Raw genomic sequence first — 26,916 nt, 5'->3', positions numbered from 1 at the left:
TGTTTTTATTGATCGCTCCTGTATGAGGGCATTCATATTGTGTACCTTTGTCTTGGATATTCGATTCCATATTTTTATATTCTTGCTGGTGTTTTTCTGCTGTCTGGTTCACTGTTAGACTGTATTCAGCACTGATGAACCCACACAAACACAGACAAATCATATTACATACATTAAAAAGCATTAAACTCAATTATTTATCGATACACATTTTATTGATCAGTAAAATATATATTAAATCTTGCCATCATTACTGTCTGATTGACAGCTCATTACACTGCTCAGTTCAGGATGCAGAGTACTGAATAATATCACATATTCGGATCTGGTAGTGCCTCTGTCTAACAATTCAGGCAACGACTATTTTAAATCCCAATTACAATGACAGCTAAACAATTAAGTCATTATGAGCTGAAATGTAATTAGTAGTATGTGTCAGTTTTAATAAAAGTCGGATAATCACCATTTTAATGGTGGGTTTTCAAGGGGCTATGAGGAAACCTGTACAGGTGCAGCAACGCAATGTGGAAAAAAAAGAGACAAGTGTCAAAAATGATGATAACGTTTGTCAATCACATGATAATAATTACATTAGCAAAGAAGAGCCATGATCACAGTTACACCCACTGACTAAAAGACACTTATCGAGATAGTTAAATGCTTCCTCGGGACATAATGAACTGAATAACAATTTGCGTCTGATATGGTTTTGACACAAACTAACTGAGTCAGGTTCCACATCACACTAGTTTCATGTTGGGATGTGATTCCAGACTAGTGATGTCATAGCATTATGTTTGGTGGGTACGTGTTATAAAAGAGAGTTTTCTACTTAAAGAGATAAATGTGAAAACAGCCTTTGAGAGCCAAACGCATGCATCATTCTGCACATCATCCCAGTAACAACGAGCAAAACAGACATACTAGAAATGACACAGAGTGAAACAAACAAACAAACAAACAAAAAATACTGAGAACATTCAATCAAATTGGTATTTTCTCTATTAATATATTCATTTAGCCTCTTCCTCCAGAAGGTGGCGCAAGAATATAGAATACGGAGCCTGCAGGGGGCCACATGGGGAGTAGACGTCACAATGTAATGTCCCATATTGGACACTGGGTGGCAGCTTTAGCTTCACTATTAACTTTGACACTCAGGACACCTGTTTCTTACCCTCAGGAGACCTTTTAGTTGCAAATATATATATTTATATATCTGTTATAATAGTAGCCCATCTGTGTGCTATTTCAGCTGGTCTTTACTCTGATTTGGATTCTTTTAAAAACATTTACTGATTCACTATCCCCACGCCTATAATATTTCTGCGGGTTTATTAAGCAGTGAGTTCACAGTGACATTGTCGTCACTCTTTTTATCGCTTCTGGCATCACTATATTTGGCTGTTACGAGCCTTTAAGTTGTATAATGTTGTCTTAAATGTATTAATCGCAGCTTCCAGTGTTCATGGGATATGACTCATTGAATACATCGACAGAATTGAAGCCATTTGTCTCTCACTAATCAGCGGCCGGTCATCGTAAGATGCTACATTACCTGCAAAGGTGACTGAGTGGAACTTGTCCCACGCCATTTGGTGCCAGTGCTGACTCTGCTGGCGTGCAGGGTGAATGGCTGTCAGGAGCAACTTCCTCTGCAAGCTCATTGTTTCTGGGATCAGTCCAGAGCAGGCTGCACAGCTCAAACTATAGCCTAACACCCAGGATGTCTGTCACTGCCACAGTTGTCTAAATGCACCGATCCAATGCAAACACTTTAGTGTGGATCGGATAAGAAAGAAAGAGGAACCTGGAGGTGACATGCTCAAACCTCACAGCCTCTTTTGTATGTCCTCTCAGTGTCCTTCTGCTCCTACCTGATCTCTCACTAAGTGTTTCTGATGTAGACAGACAGCTTCTTCAGACAGGTGAGTGCTTTTTATCCACCTACCTGTCTGATACCGCTACATTAAGAATTGCACTGAGCTCGTGCTGTCCACTTTGTGGCGATTGTATATCTCTCTTTTCAAGTTTATTGAAACGCTCCGTGTTGGGTGAAACAGCGTTAAATAGGTTGATGCCTGATATAATAGTGGACAATACAGTAACGGCTGCGTGTCAGCTTGCGCTGCAGTTATCACGTTGTGATTGAAACTGGGAACAGACTTGCGCTCTTCCCGAGTTAATTAAAACGCCCCCCTGATTGGACGGCTAGATAATCCCGACGGGCCTCGTGCTCCTACTAACTTGCGAGCAGGGGCAGTGCGCGAGTCACAATCTGCCCAAGGCGAGGGAGGGCAAGAAAAACGCGCGAGAGGAAACCGACCGTACGAGGGGGACACGAGCGCTGCGATCTCAAGCGAGCACAATTAGAGAAGTGTTGCTGAACGTGGGCTATGCGCGCAACAAGGGGGGAGCGCAGTGTACAGAGGAGGTGAACGCATGTAGAGGCTCAGCTTCAGATTCGCAGCCTCCTTCTTGAAGAGTCACTGCACTGACACAGGGAAGGAGTGAGGCAAGAGAGGAACTCCAGGAAAACAGCGACTCTTGGAGAGAACTACGTGAGTACAGCCTACAGTTTTCCACAACAAAAGAAAGGATAGAGAGAGAGGGGAGAAAACGGAAGAGTAGACTTTTCCTGGTCACAATCTGCTCTGGAAGAGAAAAATGAATGTCAGCGAAGAGAACCTGCTCAAATCCATCAGCAACGACGCGCTCCTCGACCTGACGCAGCGCTACGGCCAATCAGCCTTCGGGTTTGGCGCTGGCCATGGTGCTGGAAGTCCCGGCCGGTTCCCGCTCACACCGGCCAACGACTTCCTCACCGGGCAGACCGCGAAGTCCAACGAGAGCGGCGGGGAGCACACGAGCGACGACGAGGACGGCTTCGACTCGCTGGAGTCACGGAAGAGAGGCTCGTCGTTCGGGGACGACAAGCCCGGGGGGCCCCTCGCCAAGAAGTCCAAGGAGCAGCGCTCCCTGCGGCTCAGCATCAACGCCCGGGAGAGGAGGAGGATGCATGACCTGAACGACGCGCTGGACGGCCTGCGCTCTGTTATCCCCTACGCCCACAGCCCCTCGGTGAGAAAACTCTCCAAAATAGCCACTCTCCTCCTGGCTAAGAACTACATCCTCATGCAGGCTCAGGCTCTGGAGGAGATGAGGCGGCTGGTGGCGTATCTGAACCAGGGACAGACCATAACTTCACCAATCCCCACCGCCCTGGCGCCCTTTGGACAAGCTGCCGTCTACCCGTTCTCGGGCTCTGCGCTCGCCACCTGTGCCGAAAAGTGCACCACTTATTCCGGGACACCGTCGAGTCTCTTCAAACACTGTAACGACAAGCCTTGATTTGGTTTCACTCTCTTTCCTGAACTTTTACCTTTACTGCACCCATGTCGGTCTCTCTCTCTCCCACTCTAGTTATTTTTAAATCATTCTGTGGAAAATAAAACAAGTTTAGTCTGATGCATAATCTTAAAGTATGGTTAAGTAATTATACTGCAATGTTTCATTCAGATTTAACAAACGCTAAACTGTTTAGGCCTTCTTATAAGATGAAGTGAAAAAACAAAAAACAAACAAAGAAACAAAAAAAAACTCATTTTGTCGCTCGTACTTCACAGACACTGCGGGCCATGTCCAAATTATGAGTTTGGGTACATTTTAGTTATCAGCTGTTATTTGTAATCTATGCAACATTCAACAACAACATGAAAAGTGGAAATGCCAAGAAACGCGACGTGACTTTTAGATTTAATCCAGCAATTCTGAATGGACTTCCCTTGACTGACTGTACTGACGCTATGTGGGGAAAATGTGATGTTGGCTGATATATCTGCTGAAACGATGTGTTGACAAGTTTGTTTTGTTATTGCATTAACTTGTTAAGTTATTGCACATCTCACATGATTGTATTGTACAACTGTGGAAAAAAAAAAAAAATCACTTGCTCCAATCCCGGCTATACTCATGGTTATATAACTACAGCCTATACATTGAAGAAGCGTTTTGGTTGTGTTGCAACATGGATTTCATATATTGTTTATATGTCTTTATAATTAAAACACATATCTATGCTTGGACCCGGTTTGCTTCATTTCATTAACTACTTCACAACTTTAAAGCTTTTCACCTTGAGAGCACGTTTAACAACACATACACACTAAAATGAAAATACGAGCTGTACGACACACCTGTAATCTATTGAAATGACTATTTCAAACATTTCTTTTTGCTTTACATCATGCTGTGGGCATTATATGTTACAGTTTGAGACTCGCTGAAAAAAGGCTTTGACTAAAGCAAACAAGCGAACAAAAATATTAAAATTACACGCAAATTGTCGCAGTGGAGAAATGCTTAAAAAAAAAAGGAGAAGAAAGAAAAAGTCACTTCTCACGCTGCTAAAACGATTGCCGGGTGTCACTGTCTGAGTGGCCCTCCTAAAATGAGTTGGCAACTTTCTTTTCTTGCATGAGAAGCCTCTGACATGAAGAGCTGGGTCTAAACGAGCTCAGAGGGGCTGGTGGGGCCTGTTTGGCACGCACTGGGGTCGGTGGCGCTGAGGGGAAGGGCGCAAGAGCCGCCCGGGGCACCCAGGACCTGTCTCTGGGTATTTGGGTGATTGCAGGCTTCCTTGGCGGGCTCTTATACTCTGGACAGCTATTAACACGATTTCAGCTCCTGTCTCCTTGCTCGACTTAATTCAGTGAACGTCGCAGGGCCAGTTTTCTCTTGCAGGGTTTGTCTTGTGAGTGGATGGATTTAGCAAAGGATTCATGTTTGAAGTGTACTTTAGTGATATTTATGCTCCTGAAAACGTGTCTGTGTGTGTTTTCTTTGTCTCCACTTCTCTTTGTCTGTCACCTTTACCTGGAAACTGACACTGTCTTGGTCTACCTTTATCCTCATTATGTCGGTCTTGACTGCAGCACTGATGTTTGTGCTGTAATGTTGCTTTTTTGAGTCAATAATTCTATTCAAATTTAGGATTTTCTTAGTGTAAATAAAACACCTCACTTGACAGGAGCAAGTAATGCTGTAGTGTTTTTGTAGCCTGCAAATTAACACCAGAGATGAGTTAGTTATTAAGTTATTTTCCAATTGAATCCACACACTAGTCCGGAATTAGATTATGCTGCCATTACATTGATTTCTCAAACAGGCCAGAAAACATACTTTTTTCCCATCAAAGCCGGCTGAATGATTTTGTGATTAGCAGCATCAATCTTTTCTAATCCTTTTTTAACAAGCTAAACCAAAAGAATTCAGTACTTATAATCCCACAGGTGCTCTTCCTTTATCAACTCTACCATAATTTGGTATTTGTGCTTGTTCTGCACAAACTAAGCCACGCAGTTTAGAATACATTAGACCAGACATTCAGATCAGGCCAGTCTATTTATGCTCTTTAGAGAGTGACTAAGTGATCCACCCCAGTCTCTCTCTTACAATTTAGCTGCATGTCACAACAACAGGCCACCCATAGCATCTTAAATTGTCCCTCTGATGACACATGTCTTGTCTGAGGCCCCATGAGACAGTCAGGGCAGCCGGGATGAATTGTGACAAATGCTGCCGATGATGTGAGGACTCGGGCCCTGCGCTCCATCAGTCTCCGTACAGCCTAATTGCCATAAATGAGATGGTTGCCTCTTTGCACGGATGGTTGGGTGGTCACTTTCCCTCCCTATAGGCCTCTAATGTTGAGCTGCTGAAATGTTTTATTGTGTCACCTTATTATCTTAATGGCCATCAGTGTGCATGGTGGCGGTGTGTGATTTGGCATGTAGGCCACATCTATGCATTAAGACAGATTTGTGATTTTGCTGGTCACATGGTCGTGTTTCCTGGCCCTTGAGCCTACCAGCGATAGGTGGTGTGTACATAAAGTCACCAGTTATCGTCATCTTTCCCTGTGATGAGATAATTCTGCAAGCTACACTTTGTGTATTTAGCCTTTTCCGAGATGAACGCTTGCAGAGTATTAAAATAATATCATTAAAGAAGTGGTATAGCGTGCCTAGTGTCTAGTGTATTTATGTTTCTCTGTAACGCGTGCTCATTTGAGTTGATAGTAGGCAGAGGTACTTGGGAAATGATTTTCTCATTCTAATTCATTTTAATTTTAATGAATGCACAATTTATGTCTCTGATGGCTTTTGCATTCTAGTACAAAGCAGGTGAATATAATTCAGTGTTTTGATAAATGAAACTGGTCTGTAACTCTATTAATTGTGTTTATACCAAGCAAAAGTGCAACATACAGTAAAATATAGACTAAAGCAAACATAGAAAAGGAGGATATTTAGCAATATAATTGGAATTTTACGCATTCATTTTTGGATACAACACAGCAAACAGATCAATGCCTCAATATGCCCTGGGCATGCCCCTGCAGAAAGTCTGCCATGTTTGTCAAGATGTTAAAAAAAAAAAATCACTTAGTGAGCCTGTCTGAAAATCTTGAAAAGGCTGCAATAATTCGAAAATGTCTCACAAATTATGTTTGGAAAAAAAAAAAAAAAAACTAAAAACACAATACAATTTACAGAGACAGACAATTCTGACACATTTAAAATATTCAGTGAAAATATCTCAGTAGCATCTCATTGATTTGTTGTACCAAGACACATTTTGACCTGCACCATCACTGTCCGCTCCCCACAAAAAAACACATTTTCAACCAGGTGGAGGACTGCGGATGAACATAATTTCATCTGTAATTATAATTTCATTTTATAATCACATTGTTGCTGCCATTTGTTCCGTGGAAGGTTTCAGAAAAAGATAGAAAAGAAGGATCATTTGGCACTTTAACACCTTGTTTAGCATCTATGCACACCATATTAATGTTTAATGAACGCTTTCTTACGCACTATAATGTAGTTTTGAGCAGATGTAAGGACATTTGTTGGAGCGATTAATGTTCCGTATTTGTCAACAGTTGCAGTTTCTGCTGTGAGGACATATTTTACGTCAGTACAACTGCGTTTTACTATATTATCGTTTATTATGTGTTGATGCACCAGCCTGCAGTTATGGGTGCCCACAGGAGGAGTTATAGTTCTTGATAAGTAAGATGATAAATGCTTCAGTGACATTCTAGTGTGTGATAAACCTTTTATTAAATGTTTACTTGCTGCTTGTAAAGGCTAAATAGGTGGGCTTGACTATTACTATGTCAGTTCAGTACGGGCTAAATGGGACAAGATATAAATCAGTTTTAGTGACATTAACAAGTGTTAGAAATTGACATCTTGCTCCTTATTCATACCTATTGTCTATTGCTGACGGTGTCTTCATGCAGACAAACACATAGCACCACAGTCAGTGCACTACCCCTCGCACGACAGCCCAGTGTGGTGCAGGAGTACGGACAGACTGTGTGATGTCTGCAAACATTTGTGTTTGCTCTCAGTGGGATAGAAAGGGAGTGATTTCATTAGCATGGCTCGGAGCTTTGAGGTATGTTTGTGTGCTTTTCTCCAACCCGATGGTATAGTACTAAAACCATATGCCCTTAAGTGTGTACCTCTGCCTAATGCATCTGACAGCGCTGTTTTCTCTAATTAAGTTCTCCCTATGTGCAAGTTCATGTGTCTGATGCACATTGTAGCACTCCATCTCACACACACACAGGCTGTACTTACAACAGGGGCCTTGAAGGAAAATGAACATGCTTCAGCTCTGATTATGCTTACAGTGGGGGACAAAGAAAGGCGCCTTATAAAACATTAGGGGTTTTTTTGTTTTGTAGTAACATTTGCACACAGAAGCGTGGTCGTAGCTTTAGAGGCCAAGTGACAGAGGAGTTGGTTGTTTCGAGCAGGTTCCTGATGGGGGAAGGGGTGAGGAGGTGAGATAAACAATAGGGCTAAACAAGATTGTGTGTGTGTGTGTGTGTGTGTGTGTGTGTGTGTGTGTGTGTGTGTGTGTGTGTGTGTGTGTGTGTGTGGTGGTGGTGGTTCATCAGTATGTCAGGTTGTAGAAAGGAGGGCATGGGACGTGGAGTAAGAGTAGAGGTGCTGGTGCCTCAGTGTTTTTGAGCCAGCGGTGGCACTGTAAGGATGCCCCCCACCCCCACCCCTCCTCACCCACCCATCACCCATGGACCCCCCCCCCCCCCAACTTCTCCACTCCACTATGACATCACACTCTGTCGTCCCTCCCAGCCCCGCCTTGTCGGAAGCGATGAGCGGGTGAGTCAGTTGGTTCCGTGGAGCCATGTGATTCGGGGCGACGTTGCTGCAAGTGCAGCGGGATGGGCCGGGGCCCTTCATTCGTTAATCAGACGTCTACAGGGGGGTGGTGAGGGGATGTCTGTTTGTATGTGTCTGCGTGTTTGTGCATCGTGTGTGTTTTTGTGCCTGTGTGCCTGTGTTTTGCGCTCATATGGCCGCAAACCCTCGAAACATAGCAGTCAGGCAAAGCGTTTTGCCTATCGCCACAAGGCACCTGACACCACGCATGGTAGACCCAGACAGTGTGGCAGGGGCCAAATTGGGCCTGGTGGGAGGGAGCGGAGATGGAGGAGGGATAGGCAGCACTAGATGACACCAGTCTGAGCCCTTGTTGAATATGATCTCCTATCAGGCCTATCGGGGCTTATCATCTCTCATAGGTGCTCTGTATGTGTGGTGTATGTGGAGACAGAGCTCAGTTTTTCAGAGCTCAGACTTCCCTTCCACCTTGTTAAAGCCTTGATTTCCCCCTCCTCTTTTATCCTGTTTCCATGTTTCTCCTCCATCCACTGTCCCTCCCCCCTTTTCTACCACTGTGCCCATCACTCTCCCTCTTTTCACTTTTAGCTTGTTCTCTTGACAAAGGATACGAGCTGACAATCGGGGGCATCCGTTACTGTTGCACGGCCTAATCTCTGTAATGGCCCCACAGATACGGAGCTGGTGGTGAGCAAACACTCACACACACTCACTCACTCACACACACACACACACACACACACACACACACACACACACACACACACACACACACACACACACACACACACACACACACCTCAACTTGCTGGACAAATGTGCATGCAAAGCCCTGGGGTCAACAATCATCTCTGTGTTCAGCCTTTTGTACACACCATAACCTCCTTCACTACTCTACTCTCTGTATCTCTTTCTCCCTCACTGTCTCCTTCACACACACACACACACACACACACACACACACACACACACACACACACACACACACACGACCCAGCACCCCTCTCTCTGTTCAGTACCAGCTGAGGAGCACCGCGGTTTTGTGGGGAGCAGGGGGAGCTCGTTATCCTCATTAATTAATGACAAAAGCGATGTAATTGGCCATCCATAATCCTCCGTGCGGAGAAGGTGTGACAGGCAGTCCGGGACCATCCTCTACAGCGAGTGCAACTCATAAACACACGCAGAGAAGATGAAGACACATTTCATCCTGTTTGTGTGTGTGTGTGTGTGTGTGTGTGTAGCTAATGATGCACTTAGCAAGACTGGCTTGTAATTACAAAGTGTTACTAAAGGTTGTAACAGAAGGGAAGTGCAAAACTGTGTATATCTGCAGTCTGGGTCCACACGAATGAAGAACAATTCAAAGTATGTCATAGATTTTTTTCAATTCTCATTATGTTGTGGCATTTGAGGCTACAACATGCTGTACCCCCCCAAACTCTGAATGAAAAGACAAGATTAATGGCACTTCCTGTCGCCGACAATCTCGCACTAGCCTAATTAAAACCATTGGAACATGCGCCTGGCCAAGGATCAGTGGCTTTTAATGAGGAGCTTGTAGGCTGATTTGGGCCTCATTTTCTGCTTAATAAGGCCGGTTTAAAAAGTAATTTTGGAGGGATGTGACTCCTTTAAACCTGCTCATTATCAATGATAGCGCTTCACTTAAGTACTTCAGGAAACGCTGTGTTTAATTAATATTGTGTCGCGCACGTGGATTAGCTGACAGGCAGGAATGGTGGAGTGCGAGCAAGTGAGCAAGGGAGCTAAAATTGATGAAGAACTTTCAAGGGCACTGATTTCATTAAGCAGCTTCATTACAGCCCAAATAACTCTTCATGTCATTTCAATGCTTCAGTCGCTCTCACCACACACACACACACACACACACACACACACACACACACACACACACACACACACACACACACACACACACACACAATAATCCTGTGCTGAATGAGGAAGGTGCATCGAGGATTTTTACCTTTTAAGTGAAAATAAGACAATGACATGTTGGCTTCGGGCAATCTTGATGACACCTCTGCCTGGCAACATTTTTTTTGGTCTTCGCTCTTTGTGTGTAATGCTGACCTACAATAGTTGCAGCACTTTGTTTTGCCATTTAATGTATTGTGTTTGCGATTTTTGATTCCCCTCTAATTTCACAGCTTTTTCTTTGAGAGCTCACAAACAGAGCTTTTAAGGTCAAGCAGTTTAAGGGCTTGAAGAGCTGCAGCAACTTTCACTGTGCATCACAACACTGAGGATACAAAAGCTCTTACGGCCTCTTCATCCCATTGTGATAATCTTCTTAGCCCCCTGACTCCACTGTTCAATATGCATAAAGCAGAAAAGAGCTGGACTTGAGGGGCTTTGAGTGTCCTGCAGCTCGGTCTCTGGGATTTTCCTCTCTCTAGGACCAATTACCACACGCAAACAGGCTGAATGCGTTGGTCTATAGCTTGAGTCTCCTCTGCCACACCATGACGAGGCTTAGTGTGCATCACTCGGTCAAGTTCTCAGCCACACCGCAGGTGATTATTTCCGATCCATTCACTTCAGAGAAAAGATATCAAAATGAGATCGATTAAAGAAGACAAGTTTATAGCCATGCTAGCGGCTTTGAGCTAAATGCTAATGTCAGCAACATGCCCACACTGATAATGCTTATGTTTAACGTTTATGCTATCTACCACTGGGGCGGCTGTGGTCCAGGACGTAGAGCAGGTTGTCTGATAACTGCAAAGTTGGCAGTTCAGTCCCTCCTCTTGTCCACATGTTGGGTTAGGGTTAGAGTAGGGTTAGGGTTACATTATTATGTTCACCATCTTACTTTGAATACTAATGGAGCAGAGGCTGATGGGAATGTCTTACCCTGGTTATTCACCATTATTTTCTTGCATAGACGTAAAATTAATTTGTCCATAAAGTGTTGGAAAAATCAAAAAGTGTACCTGATGATGATGATAGATGAAATGTGGAGAAAGAATATTTAAAAAGTCATTAGGATTCATCATCCAGCAAAAGTCAATGTCTGTTTATATTTCATGCCCATCTATCTGATTTCTGACACTGCCATCCCAAATGTGCTAAATGTGATTTCAGAATAAAATAATTAAAACAACGTTAGTTTGGGCGCTCTGTGGTGGCTGCAGGCCAGAAGTGTGTCATTGTCTCATGCACGGAAAGTTGGGAAAATTCCCACATACAAGCTCACAAGTCAATTTTTGCTTAAAAGATGCTCCCTCAAACTATTCCATTACTCTGCCATTATTTATCTCCTTCTCTTCATTAACCCCTGTCCTGAACAATTTGCAGATTACTTTTGTTTTATGAGCTGTGGGACAATGGAAAAGAAACAAGTAGCTTCCATTAGTTGATAATTCAATCTGGAATCAGAGGACAGAAAAGAAGACAGAGGAGGGAGAGAGGGTGAAATACAGAGAAAATGAGGCGTTACATTTCGGGGAACAGATAAATTGGGAGAGAGACATGCTCACTCTAATCTCCACAATGGGGACCTGCTTACATTATTTTTGGCATGTCTTGTTGATAGTATTCACACTGTACAACATCCTATCAGGTAATATCGCAGTCTTTGAAGGATTAGCAGGAATAAGAGGGGTTTTATTCTGTTTTGTGGAAGGGATAATTCCTCTGAAATATTCGAACATTTTCATACTAATATGGAAATGGATTGAGCTTTTTTGTTTTTTCATATCCCGAGGTTTCTTCAGGACACCGTGATAGAAGAGCGGATGATTTTAGTGATTGAAAGAGGGAGACCGAAACGAGTAGAAACAGACGCTGCATTGTGGACACTGTTACGCAATAAAGCCGTCTCCTTTTGTTCTTTCTCATGGAGACAGAGTGACTTGCAAAGCTTTCGAATTTTGTCGCCCATTCTCGATGTCGCGTTGAGGGCTATATGATGGAGCTAGCTTCAGGCTGCTGATGTTCATGCCACAGTGGTTAATACAGGAGCTCTAGATAAGCCACAGCTCCACCACCTTGTTATTCCTTTTTCATAGAATGCATTAAGAGGATAATAACCCAGGATATGATCCGCAGAGACAGCTATTGTTCTCCAATTGTTTTTGGTCCTAAGTCAAACAACAGAAAAACACCTCTTGTTTGTTTCCACGGTGTCCCCCGCTGTTTTTGTTTTGCTAATATGAATATCTGGAAAGGGAAGACCTCGTATGTGAGACATACCAAGCACTGCAATGAAAACATCACCTTGTTAAAAGACAATATTGTTCTCAATTAATGGAATCAATTAACTTACCTAACTGCCAGGCTAGTGTATATAAATCATTCATTATCAACGCTCTGCTAACCTTCCAGTGTTATCTCAGTGGTCCAATAGGTCCCCTGTCTCAAGGTTGATCTGCAGAGAGGATGGACAAGAGACAGCTGCCCATCACTCTCCTGCTGCAGCCGACCATTAGAGCACCAGGGCCTGTGTTTGTGTCTACGTGTTTGTCATTTACAGGTTTAATTAGACAGTGCTGTTAATGGAGGCGATGACTTTGGGGCGGTGGATGAATGACACTCATCTCTGGCAGCAGGGCTACAATATGTTTCTCTAAGAGTTGAGGAGGGGAGGGAAAGAGAGGAAACTACGACGGAGGAGTGGAGATAAAGCAGAGGGAAAGAGTGAAGGGTGAAGGGAGGGTCATATTGGTATTATTTATGAATGGATGGTTCTGTGTGTGTGAAAATGTGTGTGTGTGCGTACGTGTGTTTGTGGGCCAGTGTGTGTGTGTGTATGTTTGTTAATGGAGCCCCATACTGTATCTCTGTTGGTCCAGGTCACCTGCCGTTCCCTCTGTTGTGTTAAGGATTATCCCAGGAAGTGAATTGGAGCAACAGTAATGTGAAGCTTTCCTCTTACTGTAAGCCCGCCCAGGAGTCTCTAACACACACACACACACACACACACACACACACACACACACACACAGTTTTCTGAAGAGGACAGCCCTCCCACACACAGAAATTGATATGCACAATAAACACGCAGAATTCAGCATAATAGTGACTTTGCACCTTGTGTGGTTTCGCATGTTTTGGCCTGTCAATTATAAATCACATACACACTGTATTACTGCTGGCCGAACTTCAAAAACTAAAATTTGCTGTCGCCTGATGGCTTCCAATAATTTCAACACAGCAGGAAAATCTATACGCAGAGACTTGAAAGTTGCTTGAGATTCATATTTTTTAAAAATAAAACAATTAACATTAAGTGGCCTTGATTTTTTTTTTTTTTTTGGCAAAGTTGGGTTATTGTCTGGGTGGCAGCTAAAAATAAAGGAGACAAAATGTGATGGATTGTCTCATTTAACTTTCAGGTGTCTGCAAGTGGATTTCATGCTCTGAAATGAATGGATCCGTTGGCTACGACAAAGCTAGAGGAGTCAAGCAGTTGATTGACAGATAATTTATTGGTAGCTAACAGATGTTTCAATTTTGGACAACCAAGCATTGGGCAGTATTTTCTGGTTAATCGAGAAAATAATTGGCAGATTTTTCAATAATGAAAATCATTAATTGCAGCTTGACAAAAAACTATGACGTGCTAAGCTGAGTATTCCTTTGCATCTGTATTTAACGTTTAAAAACCAGCACATTACTGCCTGATTTTTTAAAAATTTTGCAAAAACTAGAATCAAAAACCCAGCAGCCCTTTTGTGATGTTGTTTTGAGTTTCACAGGTGCCTCCGTGCAGCGCAATAAAAACATGTTTTCCTCAAACCACACTGCTCATAAACAAATTCATTTATTACTTTTTCAGAATGGAAATGCTAAATATTACTATTCCAATCCCATCAGTCATAATCTTTCTTCTATTAATATTGCAAACAATGAAAACAGCGATCCGAGCCAGAGAATTACACAGGACACATTTATATTATCCCCTGTTATGCGCACACACACACACACACGCACACAGACTTCTGATCTTCCTTATAAGGTGAACATCAGATTTCTGGTAATGTCCCGGCTCCATTTTCATTTTAATCACGGCAATGGGATCAGACAAGCTGGTCGGGCAGGCTTGGCCTGGCTTGGTTGATTGTTCTGATTGAGTTTTCTTTGTTTGGCAGATATGTAATACAGCCTGCTTAAGAGGATTTGATAAGAGGAAGGAGGTTATTGTGTGATTTAATCATGTTCACTGAGATGAACCTGCACTTGTCCACTTCCTGACAGGCAGACCTCGGCCTTAATGTCTCAGCACACAGAGGGACAAGTTTGCTGGCATTAAAACCATCCGCCAACTGTGCCGCAAAGCACTGTAGTGAGTAGTTTAGGACAGGGCGTGCTTGTGCCATTTTTACTATTGTTCTTGAGTAATGAGTGATGTAATTATACAACATGATTTATATATTTTTTTTAGGATAGTGCATTTCACTGTGTGTGATTGGAGTTGGGAGCAGAGGGGATAATTTTTTACCAGAAACATACAAAAAGATGGTCACGATTATATATGTTCATGATTTAAAAAGGCTAAATGGTTTCCTAAAACAGCTGGGCATTGCAGTTTTTTTAGCAGAAACTAATCAAAAAAGCTTCAGATTTGGTGCGAGTGAGTTTTTACTGCAGCAGGATGATGTATGAGGGACTGAGAAGGTAAACTACGGGGCCCATGTTGATTGCAATAAGGGTCACATGTCATCCAGTGCAAAGGTGCGGCTGCTTTCAACAGTAATGTAGATCAAGGTAGGCTTTGGCTATTTGTCAGTGGGATGAACTGATTGTTGTTTTTGCCTCTTTCGTGGGATTTGTTGACATTCAGACAAATTGAAAATCTATCCTTCAAGGTTTTTGCCACCACGGATGCACAGGTTGAAGACAAAGTGTTAAGAAGACTGGATGTCTGGACGGGTTTGACGTTTAACTTTGTAATGTGACACTGGATGTTAACAGAGATGGATTAGTCAGAGGAACATCCCTGGACAGATAACAGACAGATTATAGATCAGCGAATGTCATGAGGATAAACTATGTCATGAACAATGCACAAAAGATGAAAGCAACGCAAGCAGTTACTGGCATGTTATAAGGACATCAGGGCTTTCTGAGGTGAGCTGAAAATGAGCGTCTCCAGTGTTTTATAATGGGTGTGAGGAAAACCTATATCTTATTGCCCCAAGTGTGTATAATATACAGTACTTTATTTGAAAAAACACAGAATTTTTCAGCTTTATTCACATGAACGATAAATGTGGCCACCAAGCTGTCACAGTATAAGCATTGCTCTAAATATGCCCATAAGGGTTTCCTGATATCTAACTGGTCTCGCCGTCTGCCACTGGGAGGATTAAGCAGGCTGAGGTGGTGAGGTGACTTCCCCTTCCCCTGACATTCACTCTTCCTCTTACACTGTCACTCTCTGCTCCTCATTAACATCAGTGACAATAATCACCTGAAGAAACAATCATCACAACCAAAAGGCTTCATCTGCTGTCACTTCAGCACTGCAGAGATGAAGCACACTCGTCTGCTATTGTGCGTGTGTGTGTGTGAGAGAGAGAGAGAGAGAGAGAGAGAGAGAGAGAGAGAGAGAGAGAGAGAGAGAGAGAGAGAGAGTTAAGCCTAGCATTAGCTATGCTCAGTTTGTGGGTTTTCCTCCATCAGCAGCAGTATTATTTACATGAGTCCCAGCAGGGTGCCCGCTCCTGGTCCAGCACTGGGAGCCGGTTACTCCACGACATTTTGACACGACAATTTAATCTAGATTGAGAGAAACAAGAAGGCAACAGCATGCAAAGTCCTGAATCTGCTGCTGGACCACACATGAAATATCATACATGTATCTTTTTACAATTTGGCACAAACGGTTACATGATTTCGAGAGAGTGGTTTTGGATTTCCAAGCATTACAATATTAATATACATTTTTTAACAGTGTACCCTTAATTACTTAATCCTCTTACGGCCCCCTTCAGTGCTCTGAAAATAGGGTCATCTCGTGTGTGTGTGTGTATTTATGTGCTTGTATGTGCTGAATATCATGGGAAAATCTACTGTATGTGTGTGTGTCTAAAATGTCCTGGGACACGGTGCCACCCCCAAACCCACGACATCTCCGTGACCTCAACAAACATTACCCTTCAGCCCCTCCCTCCTCCTCCTTCAACACTCAACCAGGCCCAGCAGATCAAGATCAGATCAACGCACATGTACAGCGTTTATTACAGTGGCATCTTTCAACTTTGATATTGTTTCTAATTTATTCACTGAAATCTCAGCTTTCTACAAAATTGTCCACATGGTCGATGAATTTTTCTATGCTTTGTTTTTCCTTTATTTGCTGGTGTCAGGCATCCACACGTCTTCTACTCAAAATCCATGCATGAATTACTTCTTCAGTGTGCGGTTGCTGCATATCTGCTTAAGTATTTCATGAAAATTCCTCTAAAATATTTCAAACTTCTCCTCTCGTGTCGCCTACCCGAGTGCACAGAGGCTTTGTGGCTGACTTGCTGGCTGGTTGAGTGTGACTGGTTGGCTTAGCGTCAGCTGTTGGCCCAGCCAGGCTCAGCTCAGATTGCTCCAGATTAGGAGATGGGGCACTCTGAGAGCAACTATGATCCATATTAAAGCTGCATAAAATGAAAATTGCAAAGATTTAGAGGCGGATCATAGGCCACAGAGAATTTAATCACAACCTGGCAGTGTGTGTGTTTGTGCGTATGTGCGCGTTTGTGTGTATGCAACTCTGCATAATACAGAGCGCATAGTGACATGAGGATTATCGATGTAGGCTGTATTTACTTATCAACCCAGTGTTCAGAGATGTATCACAAATGTTTTATCAGTGCTGCAGTTCTTCTCTGTCATGGCTACCCAAGAGTGTGATGATGCATGAAAACCGTGGAGGCTTTCTTTTTTCATGTTTTAAAGTTTGGAGACAAATGTGATGTGTTCACAGACCAAAAAAAAAAACCAAACTCATGGACATGCATTTGTTCTGTGTTGGTGTGGAAGTGGGCGAGAGAGCGTGTGTGTTTATGTTTGAGCCCAGCCGGGGATGATACTTCTCCAGTGTCCTCCACACATGTAATCCACCTAAAGCTTTAAATACTGTGACTGTGTATGCAAAGGGTTGACTCGTAATAGATATGATAAATGGTGAATGGTAAACGCGCTGTATTTATTTAGCACTTCTCTAGCCTGATGACCACTCAAAGCACTTTTTACAACACAAGTCTGCATTCACCCATTCACACACACATTCATATGGTGGCTAAGCCCACCTGCTCATTACGAGTGTTATCCATTCACACACACTCACACACTGATGGCACATCATCGGGAGCAATTTTGGGTGCAGCATCTCGCCCAAGGACACTTCAACATGTAGAAGATGTAGTACATGTAAAGAACCCCTAAATTTCTGGTCGTATTCGATGGAAAGTAATTCTTACGCAGTTTCTATATACATTACTTGCATATTTTCATTATTTTTTTTCATACAAAAATTCATACAAACATACAAAGCATGCAATCAGTTCATTAAATCCAATATATTGTTGGTGATTACGTAACCTGATAGCATAAAAAGTAGATGGAATTAGCTCCACTTCAGCCAGCTACAACATTATAATTCCCTTGATACATTAATGCTTAAATGATGATTATATTGACAGGAGCCATTCTGCATAATGAGCACTTTTAATTTAATGCTTGCAGTAAATCACTTTCACTGATATAACATTGCTGTACTTTCACTTCAGTAATGTTAATGTTTAAAATGTTAAAAAAAAAAGATGTGAATAGTCCCACCATTGTGTACATGTGCAGTGTTATTAGCACAAATCAAAGCATGTATAACATGTAATTAAAGAGGGATGCATAGTTTCAGTGTCATCTTTCTATTCCTTTATAGTGTGCTGTGAATGTTTTTAGTGTATGTGCATGTATTAAGAGTGTGTGTGTTTGCAGCCATAGGCTACATGTGCTTCAGACACTGGACAGAAATCATGAGTTGTGCCCCATTTGTGTTCACCTGTATCTGCGTCTCTGCTACATCTGAACACACATGATGTTGCCTACATGAAAACCATTCCTTCTCTCATTTTCTATCGCTTTCTCTCTCCAGTTTTGTGCAGTTTTTTTGTTGCACGTCTCTCTTCTGTTTGCTGCTTCCTCCTCTCTTTCCTCCTCCCTCCCTTTTCTTTCATTCCATATTTCCAAATCCCTCTCCAAGAGCACATTGTATGTGTGTGTGTCCCCATGACTGTCATACACACAAATGCGCACACACACACGCGCGCACAGAACGCAGACTTAGATCGAGCAGATGGTGACCGTATTCATTTTTTCCCCGACTAACATTAACCATTCATTATAGACAGCAGACTAAGCCAATCCCACATCCTCCCCCATGCAACACGTACACACACATCCACACACGCACACACATAATGTCCAATAATTTTGCCATTAGCCCAGCGACGGTCCCAAAATCTTGCGTGCCCCTCAGTCAGTGTTGATACTCTCTCCTTCCAGACGGTCCCAGCTCTGCTCTGACTCAATCTGTTGACATTTCTGATTCCGTCCCCATGACTCAAATTTCTCCTCCTTCACTTCAGCAACCCACAACAGGAATGAGGAGCATCTGACGATTCCCTCTGCCTCCCCTTCCATCCAACACCGCTATTTTTTTTTGTCTTTGTTCCTTCCACTTTCACTGTCTGGCTTCTTCTGGCAACTTCCCCACAAGTAAGAGACACAATCACTCTGTTTTCTTCCTTTGTTTCTCTTTCCCACTGTCTCACTTACGTCCTCTCTTCATTTCTATCTCTGTGTAATCAAATAGAAAAAAAACCCTAAAACCTGTGAGGCAGTAAATCAGATTTAATCTCTGGCTTGAAGAAAAGATGAACATTAATCCACATCTGTCCATACAAATGTTTACCGCTCATATTTCAGACCTCATTAGGCCCTGCTGTTAAGCTGCATGCTCACGGTAATGTACATGCAGGCTGCTTGAAAAACAGAGAAAGACATAGGCAGAGAGGCTAATGTGTGCAAAAAATGTGTGTTTGTGTCAAAGTTTGTGTGCTTGCAGACATGCACGTACACCTCCTTGCATGCCTCCCCTGTAGTGAAAGCCATCTGAGGGGGTTTTGGCCCTCTGCCTCTCTGTGTGGTCTGAAGGGTGCAGAGGCAGAGAACTCTCACACACTTAAACTAATGAGACTTTTAGATGCAGTCAGAGAGCAGTGTGAGTTAGTGTTCCTCAGCCACCCGCTGGACATCAATCGCCCTGCGGCCTGAAGGCTTTGCACAGTTCCCTTTGCTAAACTGCACCCATCGCTGCCCTTTGCACATACGCATGCACGCACACGCATCCACACACTTTAACAAGCACACATGCACAGACACAGTCGAGGCATCCTGAGGAGTTTAAACTTTCTCTGATCGACACCAGAAATAAATGTATCGACGCAGTCTGCAGCAAGCTCTTCGAGAAAGGAGCAGGTATGAGGACAGAAGACTCAGCTTTGGTATGACAGCGTTGTGATTTTGCTGCATACAAGAAGTGGACACGACAACATGAACAGCTGTAGAAAATTACAGGTTAAAGGTACACTGTGGAGGTTTTGACTGCTCGAGTGCTATGGAGCAGGTTTTACAAATCCCTGTTTTATTTGTATCTTGCACCGAAGCAAGTAAGTCAAGAGGAAAAAACAAAAAAACAACATTGCCACTATTTTCAGTTTTTCTGTTGATGGACAGTCGGCGGCGGAAATGCACAAAGAAGCATAGAAAAAGACTGCAAGCTAGCAATATTCAGAAAAGTGGTTTTGCAAATGTTTTATGAGGCAGGAGATGCATTCAACATGTTCGCTAGGCCTCGAGGATACACACTATGCTTTTTGGTGAGAAACACCGAACTTTGTTAGTTTACAAGGAAAGTCCACACAGCACCTTTCAATTTACAGCTTAATGCACCACGATGCAAAGCTTAAGATGGTAAAGGCTTTGTTGAGTCTATGTCAGTGAGTCAGTTTTCAAAGTCGTTGTATTGAATTTTATTCTAACATTCTTTTTGTAAGAGTTATTTATTTTGGAAATCATGACAAAAACACTATACCATTACTATGTGTTTTGTCACATGGAGACCACAAACATTTGAAAATGTTACCAGAGAGCTTACCAGCAGTCTCAGATAACGGATATTGTATTGTGTTAAAATATATTGTGACATATATTCATATTTTTTTATGCATTTTTTTGTTATTCCCATAGTAATGCAGATGCAAGAGTAGCAGTCTTATGTGTTGGCTGTATTTGGTGGGATCACAATATAAGATTATTGCACATTGATATGATATTATCTACACAAAGGCCACAGGTTCACAAGGTATCACAAGGATATGAGACCGTCTCTGAAAATCACAGGATGTTTACAGAATATCAGGTTGCATGTGTTTGCCGGTGCTACATATATCACAGGTGTGTCAACGTGCATTTGACTGTGTCCTCATCTATTAATTTTGCATGGCGTGTCTACTTTTTTTTTGCAAAGCACGACCCCTCCCCCAACATGCCATAAAGACAAAACGCATTAACACCACCTCTCTCTGTCCTTTTGTCTCCTCTCCACCCAGCTCCTCTTCCGTCACTCACCCCGATGCCCTAAAACTGTCCTAAATGACTTAATCTACAGGGCGACAGTGCTCCAGAGAGGCTGGTGAGTGAGGACAGTCTCTGTGTGCTGTAAGGGGATTGCTGTAATTACTGGGATCTGTGCACCGTATTTATCTTTTCAAGGGACGGGTGATCCTGCCATAAAAAGCCCAACATTTGGCAGTTAACTAATGCACACCATTAGATTGATTGTGCTGGATTTGTGTTTGTGTGTGTCCCATATTTCCCTACTGCTGTCATGCTCTACGATGTGTGTTAAATAATGCTTGGTTGTTCTCTGTAATCCTGATTAAATGAGGGTTAATGTGTGTCTGTTATACTTTTTCACAGGCCCTCCAACCGTGACCTTCGACGACTAAAGAGTTTGGGTAAATGAACTGGCTTATGAGGCACGATGAGACAGAGGGAGATGCAAGCAGCATCAGTGTGTCTGTCTGCATTTGCTGTATTGATGTCTCACCACGTGGGAGCAAGAGAGACAGAAAGACTGACATTTTATTACAGAATAAATAAAAACCATTGTCTGATGTGCTCTTTTCTTAAACATAAACCTCAGCAGCTTTCAAAATCTGACATTAGGAGTACAATAAAGGAGAGAAAATAATGAAAGAAAATGAAATTATCACTCTTCTTGGATGTGGCAGAGAAACAAACAGATTGACCACGCTCTTCTTTCCAAAATCCTCCCCCGTGCAGGCAACATGTTCCTCACGTCCATCTTGGCTGTTTTTTCAGATATTTGGTGTCAGTGTGTGTGTGTCTGTGTCTGCCTGTGTGTGCGTACGTGTAAATGTGTGCACGGGTTTGTGTGTGCGGGTTGTGAAGACGGAGGCTGCACCAGGCTGTCCAGCCTACACACAAACCGTCCCGTCGTTAAATCACCTTACTGTTCCATCCACCATCCACTGCCCTGAGCATGTTTTTCATTTGATGTGTGTTTTGGTTGAAATGAAAGACACACGGGGAGAGGAGAGTGAAAATAAAAATGCAGGGGTATCGAGAGAGGATGCATAAACATTGGATGTCAAAGTAACTTCAGACTGTGTTCTCTTTGCATTAATAAAACTAACTTTTGCCATCTTTGCCACTTCAAACTCTCTTGCACACGCGCACACACACACACACACACACACACACACACACACACACGCTCATTTAATCTCTCTACTCTGTCCCCTTTCTCCCACTTGTTCCTTATTAATTTTTATGTTTCTGACCTCGGAAACGGGCATGAGTACACAGATATATTACAGTAATTATCTAATTTTACAGTGCCATTAAATGTCACAGAAATCTAGAGTTACGGCATTAATACAATAAAGAGGGTTTAGGCCAGAGGGATGATAACTTAATACTGGACCAGTCTATAACAAACTGCCTACTGTGGATATTTGCCTTTTTCTCTCTCTCTGTCTCTTTTTTTTCACTGCATGAGTGATAAAATAAATCTATTGATATTGGGTGAAATGTCTGTCCAGTGTAAATGATAAATATATTTCCTACATAATGTGGAACATGTGCAAAGTTCAGTCAGTCACACTTTACATTGAGGTACACATATTCACCATTTACTAGTTGCTTATTAGCATGAACATTAGTAGCATATTGGCTCTTGATTTGTCATTATACTGCACCTATTAATGTCTTATTTTGGAGTTTAAGGTTATTAAGGGTTAGGGTTAGTAAGATCTAAGTCATGTACGACAACTTTCTTACTTACTATTAATATGGATTAATTAGGAGGTTATTGAGGGAAAACTCTTAGTTAATGGCCTAGTAGCTGTAGGTTGTGGTCATGCAGAATAAGGCATTAATAAGCTCCTTATAATGACTAACAGAGAGCCATGCTAATAAGTAAGTGGCTCATGGTGACTGTGCACCTTCATATAAAGATGTTACTCAACAGTCAAATGCAAAACTTAAAATGTGTGCTATTCCAACCAGCTGGACATTCAGAGCATAAAACATCCATTTCACATCTTCATTTCTGTATTCAGACAACTATGTTTTCCACCAGAATTCAGATTTACAACATATTATATTTAGATTCTCCTCATTTTCCCGGATCCTGGCCGGCAATAGTGTTATTTACTGTGGCTCTGACTGAGGCACATTTGGGAGGAGTTCAAATTCAAAGCTGTGCCAATCTACTCGTTCCTTTTTTTTGTCTTTTTTTTCACCCCCCTCCATCGCCCTCTATTTCTCTCACTCACTCTCCACTCACTTCTATGTACCTATGTCCCGGTAGATGGAGATGTGAAATATTTAAACACACTTTGTTGTTTGGGGACAATGCACTTCAGCAGATGGGCCATCGCCGCACAGACCCCAATGTATGCAAATCTCCATACAAAGCAGCCCAGGATGTTTTCAATATAACACAAGTGCCTCAGGCCCTGTTTTAATCCCTCTTTACCCGCAGCCAATGCACTGTTTCATCCAGTCAAACGCCTTAAGCGCTATGTCAACTTGGACATCTGGCCACATAACTGAACCCAAAAAAAGTGTGCATGTGTGTGTTAGGAAGAGATCATGTTTATGGAGGGTTAGAAGGAGAGATAAAGGTGATATAGTGCATGCTGTCGGACTGAAATATCTAGAGATAAACTCATCAGTGGCATCAGTACATCAAAGGACCAGCCAGTGTATCTGAGGTGGATTCTTCGCCCTCCACACTGGGGGAAACAGGTGCCAGTGTTGCTTTCTTCATTGTCTCTTAACTTGTTTTGCTGTTTTCTCACTTGTTTTTCTCACCCCCACCCTCTAGGAATAAGCAACACACAAACACACGTGCATATGCGTGCACAGATGCAGCAACACACACACACAGACACACACACACACACACACACACACACACACACACACACACACACACACACACACGTTCGCGTACACAAATGTGGCACGGCAAGAGACGCGTGCTGCCTGCAGACTTTCTGGTCAGAACACTGATTTCTGTCGTTGTGACATCTGAAGGGTGCTACAGCACAGCCAGACACCTGGATACACATGGCATCCTTCACTACTGTGTGTCAAAGTCCACGTGTGTGTGTGTGTGTGTGTGTGTGTGTTCGTACGTGTGAGGCTTTGTGTGCATGCTAGGTGTCCGTTAGGTGTGGGGGAAGGTGGCATAGAAAGCAGCATCTCCTGAGGGTAACTCATCAGCTTTTCCTGGATGGACCACAAGTTCAGATGCTTGTGGCAATGTTGCATGTCCTCATTGACCTACATGATACAGAATACATATGTACCGCATGTGCTACATACCTGTAATGCAAACCTACATGTGTATGCTGCAAGATTCGTGCATCCACCTGGGAGAATGAAGTCATATCTGATCATGCAAGTCCTTTATCGACATATATAAGGATCGAAAAGCTTACTAAATTCAATTTCTAATTTAACATTGCCTGGATGATCAGGGAATTAAGGGTGTCAAGTACAATAAAATACACGAAAGACAGCAGTTTATAGTGTACTGGGCTTAAATGATATTACTAAAACCAAGGCTGAATATATTATGTATCATATGAAGAGGTATCTTTTCCTTTTTGTTTTAAATGCTGTCTGGTTTATTTACATTAACAATACAGTTTACAACTGTATAAGAAGAAAAAATGTCATTGTTTTTAAAATAATCAAAAATTATCTTTATATAATATCTAAATCAGACTAGAAAAAGGCTTTTATACACAGACATTGCATTTCCACACATATGACATTAAACTTCTTAATAATTTATCCGCCTTTCGTTTTCTTGATTAAGAGGCACTGACCTCTAATTTACTTGTAACTGACATCTATGGAAGACATTAAACACTTGCGCTTTCTTATTTACAGCTTAATAAAGCAATCTGGATGGCAACATGGCGCGGCTCCGTGCTTAACTGATGAGCAAGATTGATGGAAAACACGGTCTAAAGAATATTTCACTTGGATATTCAACATCTTTGCTGATTTTCATCAAATTGTAAAAATGTGTTCAGGTTATGAGCAGCCACTATATATCGGAGCTCTGTAAGCATATTCCTTTTGCACTGTGTTTGTAGCTGGCATGAGAGAGACTGCCTGCAGCTTGTGTGATGGTCTGTGGATATGTGTGGATGTGTGGGGGGGGTAGGGGGCTTGTGTGTGCATGTGTACTTAAACCTCAGGCCATGAAACTGTGTGTGTTTGTGTGTGTGCCTCATTATGTGTATGTGGTTGCATGTGTATGTATCAGTGTGTGCGCGTGTGTGCGGGGAAAGAAAGAGTGTAGGTGAGCGCAGAAGACAAACCTGTCAGTTTCACAGCTGGTTTTTCTGGCTGCAGGGCTCAGGCCGGAGCAGGGTGACACTCAGCATCACAGCACCACAGCACAGGGCCTGGGGTAAACACACCATCATATACTGTAGGCATATGTACACACATGCACACACACGCACACACACTTACCTTGGTTGGTTGCCCTCACCCATAAGACCAAGAGACCAGTGAAACACACCACCTGGGCAAGTCATCATAGTCTTGTCTAAGATTTTTTTTTTTTTTTTTTTTTTTCCTTTTTGGCTCGATGGAGGTGTGAACAACATCACAGACCAGATTGCCTGGCAATGGACTGACCATCATGTTGTAAGGAAGGGGTGGGGGGAGGTTGAGAGGAACACAGAGTGAGAGAAATAACAAGAGAAAAGTATAATGTAAGATGAGAATGGCTTTCTTTTTATTAGCTCTGTTGAAGGACGCCGTTGGCTTGTCTCCCTGCATCATGAGCCACAGTTACTTGATCGGGACTATCACGGCCGCTCTTGACGCATTATTGATGATAGAAGTTGATGTGGACTATTAGCTGGATGGTCCCTTCCCGCGTCAAGAGGAGATGGTGTTCCCATCCTTTGGTCTCATTTGGGGACTCACTTCATAGCGTGTTCCCGAGCGAAGTGGCGACTCTGTGTGGGGAAAAGAGCCTCGGGCAGTCCCACCCTCCCGACCAAAGCATCGCTCCACATCCTCCACCATCCCCGCGCATTTCCATCTCCACTAAGATGGAAGTGATGGCAATTTCTTCAGGGTATTTAGAGACTGTTGGCCCTCTTTTTTTTTTTTTTTTAGTTCTCATAACCAGTGCAGTTTATAAGCACAAAAAGCACATCAGGGCAAGACAAAAAGGTTTTAGCACTGAGGTTAGGAGACATATTCATTAACAATGTGCAGTGTTAAAGTGATAATTATGATTCTGTAGGGAGCTGATGAGCAGCAGAACACAGGTATGTTCAGAAAAATAAACAGCCACATTGTGAATTCTGTTGACATTTTGGGGAGAAAGACCCTAAGTGGAGTCAATTATAAAAATAAAGGAAACATGTTGACAGGAGCAATGAAACTGTGTTTTGACTGCTGCTGTCAAGGGAGGTTCCCCTGTCTAAAGTTTACACAGCAAATGATTATGCCTCAGTGATTCTGCCCTGGATGTGTGTGTGTGTGTATGTGTGTGTGTGTGTGTGTGTGTGTGTGTGTGTGTGTGTGTGTGTGTGTGTGTGTGTGTGTGTGTGTGTGTGTGTTTGAATGTGTGCACTCAGCGATCAACTTCTGCTAAATACTAATTACTGAATACTTAGTACGGATGCCCTTTCTATTGGGTCCCTTTAGTATAAACATTCATTATGGCTCTTTTCTCCTTTGTAGCCCCATCATCATTATTCCATCGCAGCCCCCGAGGAGTGAGACAGAGCCGAGGCCGGGGCCGGACCGGGCTGGGGGAGAAAACACCGTAGAACCAGAGCGCCAGGACCTGGGAATGCACACAAGTGATATTTGTGCGCCGAGATCAAAAAGCATTTACCTTTAGATGTTTCCCTGATATGAATATTCAACATCCTTATTGAAATCTAATTTGGGTCTCCTTGTCTCAGGGGTCTTTTCATCAGTGCCTGTTGCCTGAGGCCACTGCTGATTGACAGCCAAACTTTAGTAAAGAGCAAGCAGGAAAAAAGGGGAGATCTGGTGGTGTTGGAGATGTGAGCGTTGTGAA

General features: G+C 42.7%; 1 protein-coding gene and 1 long non-coding RNA gene across 4 annotated transcripts; both read left to right on the top strand.

The window, feature by feature from the left end:
- The first annotated feature begins 1,696 nt into the window (after positions 1-1,696).
- LOC139335624 (uncharacterized) lies at positions 1,697-26,916 on the top strand. 3 transcript variants are annotated; one of them, XR_011602428.1, is made up of 5 exons: positions 1,697-1,928; positions 18,839-18,968; positions 20,864-20,946; positions 21,234-21,271; positions 26,571-26,916. It is a non-coding gene; the product is annotated as an uncharacterized lncRNA (long non-coding RNA). The 3 variants fall into 3 exon arrangements; XR_011602427.1 differs by lacking the exon at positions 26,571-26,916 and having other exon boundaries at positions 21,234-22,235; XR_011602426.1 differs by lacking the exons at positions 18,839-18,968; positions 26,571-26,916 and having other exon boundaries at positions 21,234-22,235.
- bhlhe23 (basic helix-loop-helix family, member e23) lies at positions 2,207-4,085 on the top strand. Its single transcript, XM_070969325.1, has one exon. The coding sequence runs from the start codon at positions 2,668-2,670 to the stop codon at positions 3,349-3,351; it is 684 nt and encodes a 227-aa protein (XP_070825426.1). The 5' UTR covers positions 2,207-2,667; the 3' UTR covers positions 3,352-4,085.

The sequence above is a fragment of the Chaetodon trifascialis genome, chromosome 8 (assembly GCF_039877785.1).
Source record: "Chaetodon trifascialis isolate fChaTrf1 chromosome 8, fChaTrf1.hap1, whole genome shotgun sequence".
Lineage (NCBI taxonomy): Eukaryota > Metazoa > Chordata > Actinopteri > Chaetodontiformes > Chaetodontidae > Chaetodon > Chaetodon trifascialis.
Note: the sequence above shows the minus strand (reverse complement) of the source record. Positions and strands in the feature narration are given on the sequence as shown.